The 12,935-nt window shown below is 37.6% G+C and overlaps 1 protein-coding gene across 1 annotated transcript in view; it reads left to right on the top strand.

Moving 5' to 3' along the window:
- scamp2 (secretory carrier membrane protein 2) overlaps positions 1-11,740 on the top strand; it is a 15,649-nt gene extending 3,909 nt beyond the window's left edge. The window contains exons 2-9 of the mRNA XM_079254140.1: positions 918-992; positions 3,033-3,119; positions 4,057-4,168; positions 4,869-4,997; positions 5,179-5,338; positions 6,583-6,684; positions 9,448-9,565; positions 9,821-11,740. Of these exons, the coding sequence (XP_079110266.1) occupies positions 918-992; positions 3,033-3,119; positions 4,057-4,168; positions 4,869-4,997; positions 5,179-5,338; positions 6,583-6,684; positions 9,448-9,565; positions 9,821-9,970 (933 nt within the window). The 3' untranslated portion in view covers positions 9,971-11,740. The remainder of the gene's footprint in view (positions 1-917; positions 993-3,032; positions 3,120-4,056; positions 4,169-4,868; positions 4,998-5,178; positions 5,339-6,582; positions 6,685-9,447; positions 9,566-9,820) is intronic.
- Positions 11,741-12,935: the final 1,195 nt, after the last annotated feature.

Genomic DNA, 12,935 nt, shown 5'->3' with positions numbered 1-12,935 from the left:
TGGAGTAGAAAATGGATGAATGGAGACACTTAAACTCTCATAAAGTTACAGGTTGCTATAGCCACCATGACCCAGTTATTAGAAGACAAAATTATTTAGATGATAATTGATATGTGGAACTGCTATGTTTTTGTATTCTAAGCTAAGTAATCATTTGTCTTTTCCCCTCTTTGATTTGTTTGTGGAAACTTTAATGTCTTGAAATGTAACCTGGACTTGGATTCTCTTTTTGAGTTTAAACTTAACAGGCAGTGAACTAATTTTCAGCTTATTGATCAAACACAGCCCACTGAAGCCATTTAATGATTACCAATGAATTCCTGAGGTAATGATTTATCAATAGCAATAGAGGTTATGCTACAGTAGCTGGATATTGTTTCATTTTATGACTCCAGGTGAAGCCTGGAATAAGAGGGTCCGGTCCGATTTTCACCATCAGTGTCTTAGGAAATGATAAAATGTCTGGGGGAAAGTTTGCCTGGAGATAGGATAAACAGCTGGGAATATCTTTAGAAGTCAAAGAAATTCAACGGGTGTTGTTACGGCACATGGCGGTAGATTTATAATCACTCTGCTGCTAATAACTCGCCAAACATGCATGAATAGATATATTTATATATAGATGAAAGAAACTTGGGATAGAATTACCACAGTAATATAATCTAAATTTCTCTCATTTAAGTGTTTTAAAAGACTGACCCTTGTAGCTTTTTGTAAAGAACAAAATGAAGGAACAAAAAAAGTACAGTTTGACTTGACCACCAGGATTGGTCAAGAGTCGACCTACAAGCTGATGTTAAACACCAGATCTTTTATCCTGTAGTGTATGTTATTGGTTCTCCAGGAAAGCAAATGGTGTCAGTGTTTTTTATTGAATGGTAATAAGTTGATAACACAAATTTACTTATTTTTTCCAGGATCCCTCCGTCACTCAGGTGACCAACTCTACAGTAGAACCAGTTGACCAGTACCACCCTTTTCCCCAGTCCAATGTAAGAAATCTAAAACTTAAATGTTTTTTCTTTTCTATTTGGTTGATTTGTAACCTCTGATCCAAGTTTTAAATTATTTATCAAACACCTTCATATCTAATTGAAATGACTACATAAACAATGTCTAAAACTGAGAAGTAATTTTCAAAAAGATATTGGTGGTTATGAAATAGATAAGCAAGAAATTTACCCTGCAAAGTGTCCTGAAACCTACAATGTGTTAATCCTTGGACACACAACTAACTAACTAACTAGCTAACTAACCCATGGGAATAAGATGATTAACATATGGTCATTTAGGTAGTGTCCATAAAATCTTTTCACAATTTAAAAAAAAAATATATATATATATTACAAAGTGCAGGGATGATATATATTAATCAAATTTCTTCCATGTATTCAGTGATTATCAAACATTTTGTTGGTGTATTTCAGGTACCTGTTTAAAGAAAGAGCTTCTGATTAGTAGAAACCTAAAAAATGGCTGCAGCTGAAGAAAATGCACAATGTGTATTGTGGTTCATTCATTATTATGTCATTCAATTTGTGCATGGCACAAGAAATTCATGGAGACAGGGACAGCGTCGGATAAAGGGAGATATAGATGATGAAGAACATCGGAAGATAACGGATATAAAGGTGTTTAAAATAAGACCAAAAAAGACTCGAATATCAGCTCCTCCATTTGTATGAACCTCCGGAGAATTATGTATTAATTTGCTTTTTTAATACATTTGTTAAATTGTAAAAGAACTTTATTGACACCCTGTATTAGACTTGAGAAGTAATGGCTATAACATGCATGTAACACAGGTAATTTAGATTTTTTTTTCTTTTCTTTTTTTTTTTTTTAATGTGGGCATGAATTATGATGATGTACCCAAGCTTACTGGCTTCACTTAACTGACTAGTTTGCTACAAAACAACATATACTGGACACCAGTTCAGTTGTGGTTCCAACACTTCATTGTTCTTAAAAAAAAAAAACTACAAAATGAACAAAAACAAGTTTAAAATCTTCCTCTTCTATGGTAACCCTGGAGGGAAGTGTTGCACTATAAAAACTTTTTAAAAGCAAGAAGATCTATGACAATGATATCTTGCCATCTTTTGTGATTAAGCAGTCTCTTAAAACGTGTATTTGGGAGCTTAAGGAATACAGTTTAAAGCAAAAGCAATGTGTATATTGGGCAGGTTGCAGAACAGTTATTAAAGAGTGACCATGACTCATCTCATCCCCATGTGTTGATAATGTGTGTAATTTGTTTTCTCCCAGTATTACTGGACAGGCTCTTTACAAACAAGCTCCACAATCAGCAGGTTTCTGCTGATAACAAGCCAGATAACCCATCTCCTCTGTAGCCTGGATGAAGACGTATCAAACAAAGAAAATCACAGAAACTGTGTTTTCAGACGAGTGAAAACTTTTTATTTTGATATTAATCTTTAATTATGCTCAGGAAAAGTTGCAGAATCAGATGTTGTTCATGTTTTTTTCTTTTAGTTTAACATTGATGTCTTGTTTCTTTTTTTTTCTAATGAAGGAACCCAGTCAGTGATTTCCACTACAGAAATGTCTGAACATTTAGGAAATGATTATTTGCTGCAGATGATCCAATATTTTGAAGTTTTTGAACTATCAGAGCACACAGTCTGTCAGAAAGTATCAATCCCCTTGTTGAATTTAATTTATTTTCTTGAATAGTAAGAAAGAAATAATCTTGTTCATATGTAGTTTGTTACGGCTGTTATTCGTTTGAGATTTTTTCACTGCCCCTTTTCCCAGAGGTCAACTTTTTAAAGGCTTATTATTAGTTTGCACATCACTGTTTCATTCTTCTTTTTCCTCTTCCTGCTCTGTTTCCTTTCAGGTTCTTTTTGTTCTGCCTCCTGCTCATTGTTAGCGTTCCTCTCATTGTTCTCTCTGTTGTCCTTTTAGTCATCACTTCATTCTCCTTCATTGTCTTCTGCTATGTTTTACTGGTCACTGTGTCTCTTATGCAATTTAATAAACAGTTTTTATTTATTTATGGGTTTCAGGAAGGTCTTGCTGTTCAGACCACCCCAGCCTCCACCTCTCCCTACCAGCCTGCTGTGTTGCAGCCGTCAACAGAGCCCGGTCCACAAGTGAGAACACACAGTCTTTTCAGCAGTAACTGCAAAATGCTGCAGCAGGTTTTTGGTGTAGACAGAGGCAGCCCGCCTCCAGCTGCCATTTTCCCATTCATGTTTCATCTATGTACATTTTTATTAACACCCTGCTATTGTTCCACAACGTTGGTTCAGCTTCAGTTTATCACTACATAAACATGGAAGACAATGGACTTCCAGTTACACTGTTAACAAAGAGAACAAGCAAGAAATAAAACAACATGCAACAATGTGATGTTTACAGTTTTTCCATCACATGAAAACTGATTCTGACACAACTTTGTAACTGTTAAAAGAAAAAAAAAACATTTGGCACTTTTACCAAGCTCTGATTAATTTACACGCCTGTGCCCTGCATGTGTATTCACTGGATTTGGCTCAATGTAATGAGATATTCTTTATGAATATGAAAAATGATAGATAAGAGAAAGATTGTCACCATGTCACCCAGCACCATCTCCTCCGGTTGTTTGTTCACTGAGGATGTTGGTGGTATCAACACAAACATATTTGGATTCCTTGTTTTCTCTCGTGCATATTCATGAGTAGCATTACTAATAATAATGCCTGTCCTCCTTTCGACTGTCAGGTTGGACATCTGATTTGGTCGTCATAGCTCTAAGCATCCATTAAGGGTTGCTTTTTCTATCAACACTTTTACATCTCTTTCCATACAGTTTCTATAACAACTGACAGCTTCAGTCTTATCACTGAAACTGTAATCTAAGCTTACGTGGGAAATTGATTTTATAGTTTTGTAGCATTCAAAAGGCCCTCAATCTGCATTGTTTCTGACTAGAAGGGAATTCCTCACACTTTGTCACCTAAACAAGTTTCTTTACATGAGCTGTGCTCGTGGAGGGAAGTGTTTCTGACCGTCTTATATATATATATTTTTTCTTTCTTATTCAAGGCGTCTGCTGCAGCAGCTCAGGCGAACCTGCTGAGGCAGCAAGAGGAACTGGAGAGAAAAGCTGCCGAGCTGGACCGCAGGGAGCAGGAGCTACAGAGCAGAGGCCCGACAGGTCGTTAAAGACACCCCTCCCTGCAGTAGTATTGCAGGCAGCACAGCTTACTGAGACAGGAAAACATTGTGCAGTGTGTGCAATATGCATCAAAGAGGAGGTTGTATCATGCTACATCTTTGCATTCAGGTTGTGAAAACTGCTCATCTCCACATAAGCAGCTCTGACATGTGCCATGTTTTTGACCTAAAAAATCTTGAGTGTTTGATTAGTTAACACTGAATTACCAAATGTCCCGGAAGTGCAGATTTAACTTTTTTTTTTTTTTATATTATATCTTTAGGCTTATTTGCTGAGTTAATGTTGATCTGACAGTATTTATTTCTGAATTATTTGTCACCAGTTTCAGGTCAAGTATTTCCAAATATTTAAATACTGCAACATTTCAATTATACGTTTTTCTTTATATCTGTTTTAAACCTACTCATGCTTGTGTTGGTGTGTGCAGCACTATAATGTGCTAATCCAGAGCCAAAATGGGATCATTATCTAACTTGCTGGAGTCCAGCTCCCACACACTTGAATAAATGCGTCACCTGAATGTATTGTAATACTCTGTGGGCCCAAGTTTTAGTGTCAGTACTTCAGCGCTTTTACGTCTATCCATCATGATTTTGCAGAGCTAGCTTCCCCACCTCTGCAGTTTTGGATGAATTGCATGGAAGACAAGAGGAGCTGATGTTGCCTCTTGTCTTGATAGGTAAAGAGAATAACTGGCCTCCACTTCCCAAGAGCTTCCCCATCAAACCCTGTTTTTATCAGGACTTCTCAGAGGAAATACCTGCAGAATACCAACGAGTCTGCAAAATGATTTACTATCTCTGGATGTGTAAGTGGATCACAATTTCAGGGAAGCCTCAACCTGGCAGCAGCGTGATGTCATTCAGAGCAATAAATATTTCAAATATTTGATTGAAATGACTTAAAGTATCACATTTTAGATCACACATGAAGATAATGTTCATGTTATACAACTGTAAACTCTTTCTTCTCTTCACCGTTTCTTTTAGTCAATTGTGTGACTTTGTTCCTCAACCTGTTGGCGTGCCTGGCTTACTTCACTACTGACTCAGTCTATGGTGTGGATTTTGGCCTCTCTATTCTCTGGCTCATCCTTTTCACTCCCTGCTCCTTCCTCTGTTGGTACCGGCCCGTATACAAAGCTTTCAAGTGAGTCTGCCTTCATGAAAAGTTCTTTACTGTAAATGTGGACTTTGTAGCAGCCCAGAGCCTGCAGAGCATCAGTTGCAGTTTTACTCCGCCTTCATATATAGACCTGTATACATTAGGGGCAACTTAATTAGGTCCATATTGCAAATATCTGGTTTGACCACCTTTGACAAGGTACTGGAAACTTGAGATTTTGCTACATATTTACATGATAGCATCACACAGTTGCTGAAGATTTGCTGGCTGCACGTCTATGATAAAAAAATCTTTCATTCCACCACATCCCAGTGGTGCTCTGAGATCTGGTGGCCGTGGAGGTCATTGGACTACTACAGTGAACTCATTGTCACTTTCAATGGTGCATTATCCTTCTGGAAGTGACAGTCAGAAGACGATACACCGTGATCCTAAAGGGCTGGACATAGTCAGTAATATTACTCAAGCATGCTGTGGTGTTGAAACCTCTTTCTACTAAGATGCTCAAACTGTGCTAAGAAAATATCTCCACATCGTTGCACCAGCAGGCTGAATATTTGATACAAGGCAGGATGGATTCATGTTTTCACCGTGGTCCTTCTAAATGCTGCTGCTCAGTGGATATTTTCTCTTTGTCAGACCATTCTGTTTGTGTGTAAAAAAAATCCCAGTAGATCAGCAGTTTCTGAAACACTTAGACCAGCCCATCTGCTACCAGCAGATTAAATCCAATCCAACTTAAGTTATAAAACACTTTTTAAACAACTTTGCTGTGCAGATAATTAAAATAACAGTAAAAAAAAATAACAATCATAAGAACAGAAATACTAAAGCACATTATATAAAATAAAATTGATCAAAGTCACTTAATTAACCTGTCTTCATCATTCTGATGCTCAGTTTGAACTTCAGCAACTCGTCATGACCATGTCTGCATGCCTAAAGGCATTGTGGTGTTGCCATGTGATTGGCTGATTAGCTACTTCTGTTCACAATAAGTGTACCTAATAAAGATACTTGCTCATTTTTATGCACAAGGAACACATTGATTACATCTTTTTAGACTGACAAAGTGTTTGTAAATGAAAGTTTAAGTATATTTTTTATGATAATGTTTGTCTGGAAAGTCACAAACTAACAGTCTTTAATGTGATTCCACTTTCTTTTTGAGATGTCCAGATACAGACTTTTAGTTACAAGTGAAGCCTCTAGTTATATGTTAGAGAATTTCAGTCCATATGGTAACGTTTTGTTTTCTGTTTGTTTAGGACTGACAGCTCCTTCAGCTTTTTCTTCTTCTTCTTTGTGTTTTTCTGCCAAGTGGCTGTTTTCATCATCCAAGCTGTGGGGATCCCCAAGTGGGGCAACAGGTGAGTCATGTCCATTATGCAGCATTTTGTAGTCACTCCAACAGTAAATATGAAGGCAGTGTTTGTTTTTTCTCCGAATTCCCTTGCAGCTTTACACAGACCCCAATAACACTGAAACAGATAACCACATTGTTTGTTTTATGGATGCATTCAAGATTTTTCATGGTCTCTTGAATGTTGGGAAGATATATTTTAGTTTAGCAGTCTACCACACCGAAACTTAATTAGCCCACCCCCTTCCACATCAACAAAGTTCACCTTTCCGAAGCCCAGTTAACACCTCACGACGTGTACAAACAACATACAGTGTCATTCAACAGCTGGTCATACTTGGTGACATTCTGTAGTTAGTTTTTGTATTTTTGATCAACAATTTCTTTCTATTCTAATTGATATCAACCTTCCCAATAATTTGTCTGTTGTCACCCCAATAACTCAGAATTCATTTACGTTTTCACTCTGTAAGCCATCTAATGCAACCTTAGTTTGTCAGCTGTACTGTGACATCTTGGATGAGTCTTCCCAGAAAAATATAGCTATTGTTAGCAAAAAACCTGGTTTTAACACTTTTCACACCCTACATATATCATTCTCTTTGGTTGTGGTTTCTTGCCTTTAATTACTGACATTTTACATCTGTTTGTTCACCCGTCTTCTTTTTATTTTCTGCACTTCTCTTCTGACAGAGTCTTTCCATCCTACAACTTGTCTTTCTGCTGGTAACTGTAAGTTTCTTCTGCTCACTTTTTTCACCCTCTTTTCCTGATGTTAATTCTTAGAGTTTTGTCTTGTGGCTTCGAAAAAGCAGGTTTTGTTGAGTCAAAATATCACTTCAGAGTTTGTCTCTGAGTAAGAACATTGTACTGATAAAATAATTTGTCCTCTTGTCAGGCGATGTGACCCTACTCTTATGTGACTTTTCGAGGCTTGACGAGATCTTAGCACATATAAATACACAACTGTTTGCCTGTGCTGCTTCCATCTAAAATCAGCTTCTCTCTGAGATGATGCCCCAATTTTTTCTTTGACCACAGTGGATTACAAACTAATTGGCTGCATATTACTGATCACATTAGCAGCTGACGCTAAGACAAGACACTGACACATTCGTATGTACTCCAAAATAAATCTTAGAAGTCATTTAAGTCATTTATAAATGTGTGCACACACATACAGGTTTACAAATTTTCACTGGGAGGTGAAAATGGAACCACACTTGCTCCAGTGAGGAGCAACTGGACTATTTTGCTGCTCCAGTTATTGGGCTGAGATGTTATGTCCATCCCGGTAACTTTCTCTAAGTTCCCCATCAATTCATGGTGCTTTGGATTGATGGTGAATTTTTTGGAACGGTGCATGATGATTTGCTTCAGACATAAATAATTTCATAGCTTTTTCAACCTCATTCTGTGTCGACACCAGATTCCAATCAATGCTCCTTTATCGCTGGTGAAAGGAGGAAAGTGATTGGAGAAAGTATCCAAGGGTGAGCTGAAAAAGGGTACATCACTTCTTCTCCATTCATTTCCCATGTAACTTTGCAGTGAGGTGAAAATCGCTGACCCCCTCCAGCCAAGTGATAGGCGACGTTTGTGAAATTTCCCCCTTTCACATAGGCGTTCACATGGGGGCTTCCAACACGAGTCAAGAAAGTTGAAAAATGTTTAACTTTTGTCGCCATTGCATCGCTCTACAACCAGTCTGTGAGGCTTTCAGTGACTGATGAACTTGAACATGTTTGAACATGTATTTATCTGGATACGTTTGCCATCCATTGATTATGCTCCCCAGGCTGTTTCCTTTTTTTAAAAATAAGGCTGAACCCAGGGTTGCTTGTTTAACTTGTAGAGTTAACCACAAGATTTCTATCCATTTGAGCAAAATCTCTTGAATTTAAATCATTCCTTATCTGCTGCTTTGACTTGCTTTGCTTTGCTTTCACAGCTTTGAAAATGCCCAAATTCCCTCCGGTTTCATAACTATTTAAATTTTTTTAAAAGAAGCGATCTGAGAGTGTGATGCACGACACTGTCGCTGTCATTTGTTGCCCCCCCCGTGTTGCCCCCAAATTCAACTATGACAGAAATGGTTGAAAAGAGTTATCTTATATTGATTTAAAATGGTTTAAACGGTATTTCTTACAGCTTTTTTTACTTTCAAAATTAAATGCATATAGATGTGGTCCAACAGCCGTTCAATGGATGAACAGCTACTTATCATACATCATGCAGTGTGTTTTTTGATGGTTGCTTTTATGCCCGTAAAAAGAGCATGCAAATATCGAGTAAAAATGTTGGAAATGGTACAGAGGGGCAGATATACATTTTTGTTCTTTCTGCTCCTTTTCATTATTTCAGTTTATTGACTTTGTCATTTTATGTTGCGTAATTGTCTTTTGATTTTGTTAGTTTGCAAAAGAAATATAGCAAACCTAAATCTAAACATATTTGTTTATAATTCTGCTGATGTGGGTTTGATAACCTTTACCCTGAAAAGTGTGCATATGGCTTAAAGTACTCTCTAATAAACCTTAAGATAATGTTTAGAGGGATTCTTTTTTTGTATATTCACTTGAAATTTGGCCACTTTTCATGCTGCATCTATACCATATTCTTCTGCTCTTCCTTAATTTAACAAGAAAACAATCATTTACTGCATACGGCATGCAAATATTTCACACTGTTGAGGTTGATTTTTTTTTTTCTTTCTTCTTAGGTTAGCTATTGCCATGTACTAAATTTAACCCATGCGTGTTTATTTTAGTGGCTGGATCGCTGCCTTCACTGTCATCCGTGGCAACAAGGCAGTAGGTGCCATCATGATCATTGTTGCCATCCTCTTCACTATATGTGCTGTGATATCCGTCATCATGCTCAAGATGGTATGAGGAAACAATTTTATTTATTTCCATTTAAGTGTTAGCTTTGCTTGTGTTTAAAAATGTCTTCTTTTTTTAAATTCCTCTTTTAAGTTGTTTTCTGAACATTAGGATTTGAATTGCAGTCAACGTAATGTGACTCCTCTGATTCAAATAGCCTTAATCTGGATTAACTGTAGATATTTTTCCAAAGAAGTTTTCTTTATGTGCTTTATTGTGTTGAATCATTTTAAGATTGAAGTGTTGTGTCCTCCTCAGGTGCACAGCATGTACCGCCGCACCGGGGCCAGCTTCCAGAAAGCCCAGCAGGAATTCTCACAAGGCGTCTTCACCAGTAAAACCTTCCAAACAGCTGCCACCGGAGCAGCCTCCTCCGCTGCTCAGGGAGTCCTGCGGGGAAACAACTAGTTGTAGATCAATCTAAGCTGAGCTCATTTTAACAGGTCAAGGTCTGCATGTTATCAGGTCCAGATGATTAACTAAAGTAATGCTGAACATGTCGGCAGGCACCAATCTTGCGGTGATTCTTTCTGAGAGGTACCAGAGCTCTGAAACTCTGGTTCGATTTCTGCTAATCGCGATTTGATCTTTTAATGTGTAGACCTTGAACCAGGCGAGGTGACGCTATTAGCCTCCCTCCTTTGACCTTCGCCATAAGTGCACTTGTGATTTCCATGTTAGCCTTTGCTTTAAACATCCAGAGTGGCTCCAGCAGGGTGACTTGGCCTGGCTCTGTGTGGGTGTAGAAAAGCGGTGAAGGCGAAAGTCGCACATCAAGTACAAACAGGTTTAAAACGAAATGAAGATGACTGATTACTACTTCCATGTGCCTTTGCGTTGTCTGTTTTGGTCTCTGTTTTTTGACAAGGCTTTAAGTGTAACGTGTGCAAGTGTGTGTGTTATTGCATGGATTCATGTGGCTGCAGTATGCTTGTGTTTGATCACAGTGGTGCTGCATCCTCATCCTATCATGTAAATAAGATGAAGTATCTGTTTGTCACTGATTCACCTGCATCCTGTCTCTAAAGCATTTCTCTAGTGTGGAAAGTCTGGTTTTTATGTGCCAGAGCTTTTAGCTCATTGAAAACGTGTAGGGAAAGAAATTCTGTAGTCTGGCCTGAATGTTCTTGTAAATATTCATTTAAATGTTTGTTTGGTTGCTCAGTAAGGACATGTATTCATCTCTTACAAGGTTTTACACACCATTCAGTGATTATCGGTTTGTTTCATCTTCAGTTGATTAAATGCTTGTAGAAAAAAAATGTAAGGAGACTTAAATGTAGTACACAGAGTGAAATATAATTTTACTTCAGAAGTAATTTTCCTGTTAATCTGATCTAAACAACTTAATCTAGAAAAACGTGCGTATCGGAAAACCAAAACACTTTGACTTGGGACAAAAAAAAACCTGCTGATTTGAGAAGATACGGCTCCAGTAAAGTAAAACCAGTTCATTTAGTCCATAATGAGTCATTTGTTAAAAGACCTAGCCAGTGCGCTGCCATTTCAATTGATTTTAAAGGTTTTCGCAGGATGAGGGTTCTGTTTTTAATTGGGATTCATCATGGTAACGGTGTACTCTGAGAATGACATTCCATTCATTTCTGATGATCAGATTTGTCTGGTGTTTCTCTGATCAGTCATTTCAGTGCCAGATAGTCCAAACATTTACCTCCTACCACCAGACATTGTGTCTGGATATCACCAGTATCCCACTAAGATGCTGGATTTGATCCTTATTCTGTCACAGGAATCACCATCCCTGTTCTTCTTGGGCCAGCAGCATCCTGCAGGTTTTACATGTTTTCCTGCTGCACCGAACATGACTCAAATTAAATGGATCCACAACAAACTGTTGTTAAGTTCTGCACAAGCTTCTTAATTTAAGTCAGGTGTGCTGCAACAGGGAAATTCCTAAAACCCAGCAGGATACTGGTCTAAGAGGTCATCCCCTCTCTGCCACATTGGGAATCTTAAGCCATACTTTGTAAGGCTTTTGCAGAACTCTTAAGTTATTTTCATACTGTTGTACATTTTCAACATGATTTGCTGCACATCTTTATGTGAGCTTTTCTAAATAACTATTGCAAATGCGGATAATCTGTGATGCTTTTGCGCCAAATGGCAGTTTAATTTTATTTGCATCAGCTGATGCAGTTTATTTGCATCAGCTGGGAATAAGATTTTTTTTTTTAACCCATTTGATGCCTTTTTGTATTTCAAAATTGAATCTTGCATCTAATAAAATGTTTTGCTTTCTTTTAAAGCTTTTGACTCTTGTATTTATTTTTAGGTGTAGATTTGATGGGATTTTATTAGATTGTATATGTTTTATTTCTATCATTCTGCTCTGCAATATTACTGTGCATTTTATATTTTCCAATTTTTATTTTTTTTTATAACTACATATTTTGCTTTGTTCAAGTCCCTTGAAAACATCTATGACCAAATATGAACTTTGCTAAAGTTAAAGGGAAGCATGTTATTAAATTAATGCATAATACTCAATAAGTCACTTTTTTATGTTTGCATATGCTCCACTTTCCACTTGTTGGAGATGATTGGTCGGAGTGGCCATCTTTGAGAGCCAGACGTTCCCCCTTCCAGATAGTTTTTTTTTTATAGTTTTTTTTTAAAGATAATCCTTAAATTATTGTTTCATTAATTGGAATTTTGCAACATTATGCATTTGGATAATTCAGCTTTACTTTGTGTGCCAATTCAGAACAAGGGCATCTCACATTAGTCCAGCTTATAAGTGTTCATACAAGCCCATTTATAAAAGATCATTACTGAGTTGCTAAAAAGGCACCAGACTGTAGTTTTGGATTTAATCCATAATTAAATCAAGTTGCCTAAAAACCTAAGACACTGTCAACAGCACATTCAGTAGCTCTTGTTTATTGGTGATTCGAGAGGATTCACACATTTCTGTCTGGCAGAATGGAAGCAGAGTTCAGTGACCTCTGTGTCTGTTTGAGGCTCAGGCCAATCTGGAGAATCTGCTCTGTAACACAAACTGCTGCTTCAGCCGACTGGCTGTCTGGGTTTGTTCCTGAAGGCTCTGTCTGCAGCTCAGGATAACTGCAGCCATCAACCAGACAACACTGCTGCCTTTTAAGTTCCTCAGTCAGTGATGGAGCTTCTCTTTTATTATGTCTTCAGCAGAAGGTGGACACCACAAAAAATGAAAGTGAATGAATTAAAAAGATAAAATATCTAAGAGTGACTTGGTGCTACTAATTACGGGCAAGTGAGTCACTCCGAGGTAGAAATGCACAGTTATCCATCCTGCACACCAGCAGCAATGATATTCTAGGGACAGAACTTCAATTTTAAAATAAAAAAAAGCTCAGTGTCGCTAAATAAAATG

The sequence above is a fragment of the Telmatherina bonti genome (assembly GCF_933228915.1).
Source record: "Telmatherina bonti genome assembly, chromosome: 2".
Taxonomy (NCBI): Eukaryota; Metazoa; Chordata; class Actinopteri; order Atheriniformes; family Telmatherinidae; genus Telmatherina; species Telmatherina bonti.
This window is presented reverse-complemented; position numbering and strand designations above follow the sequence as displayed.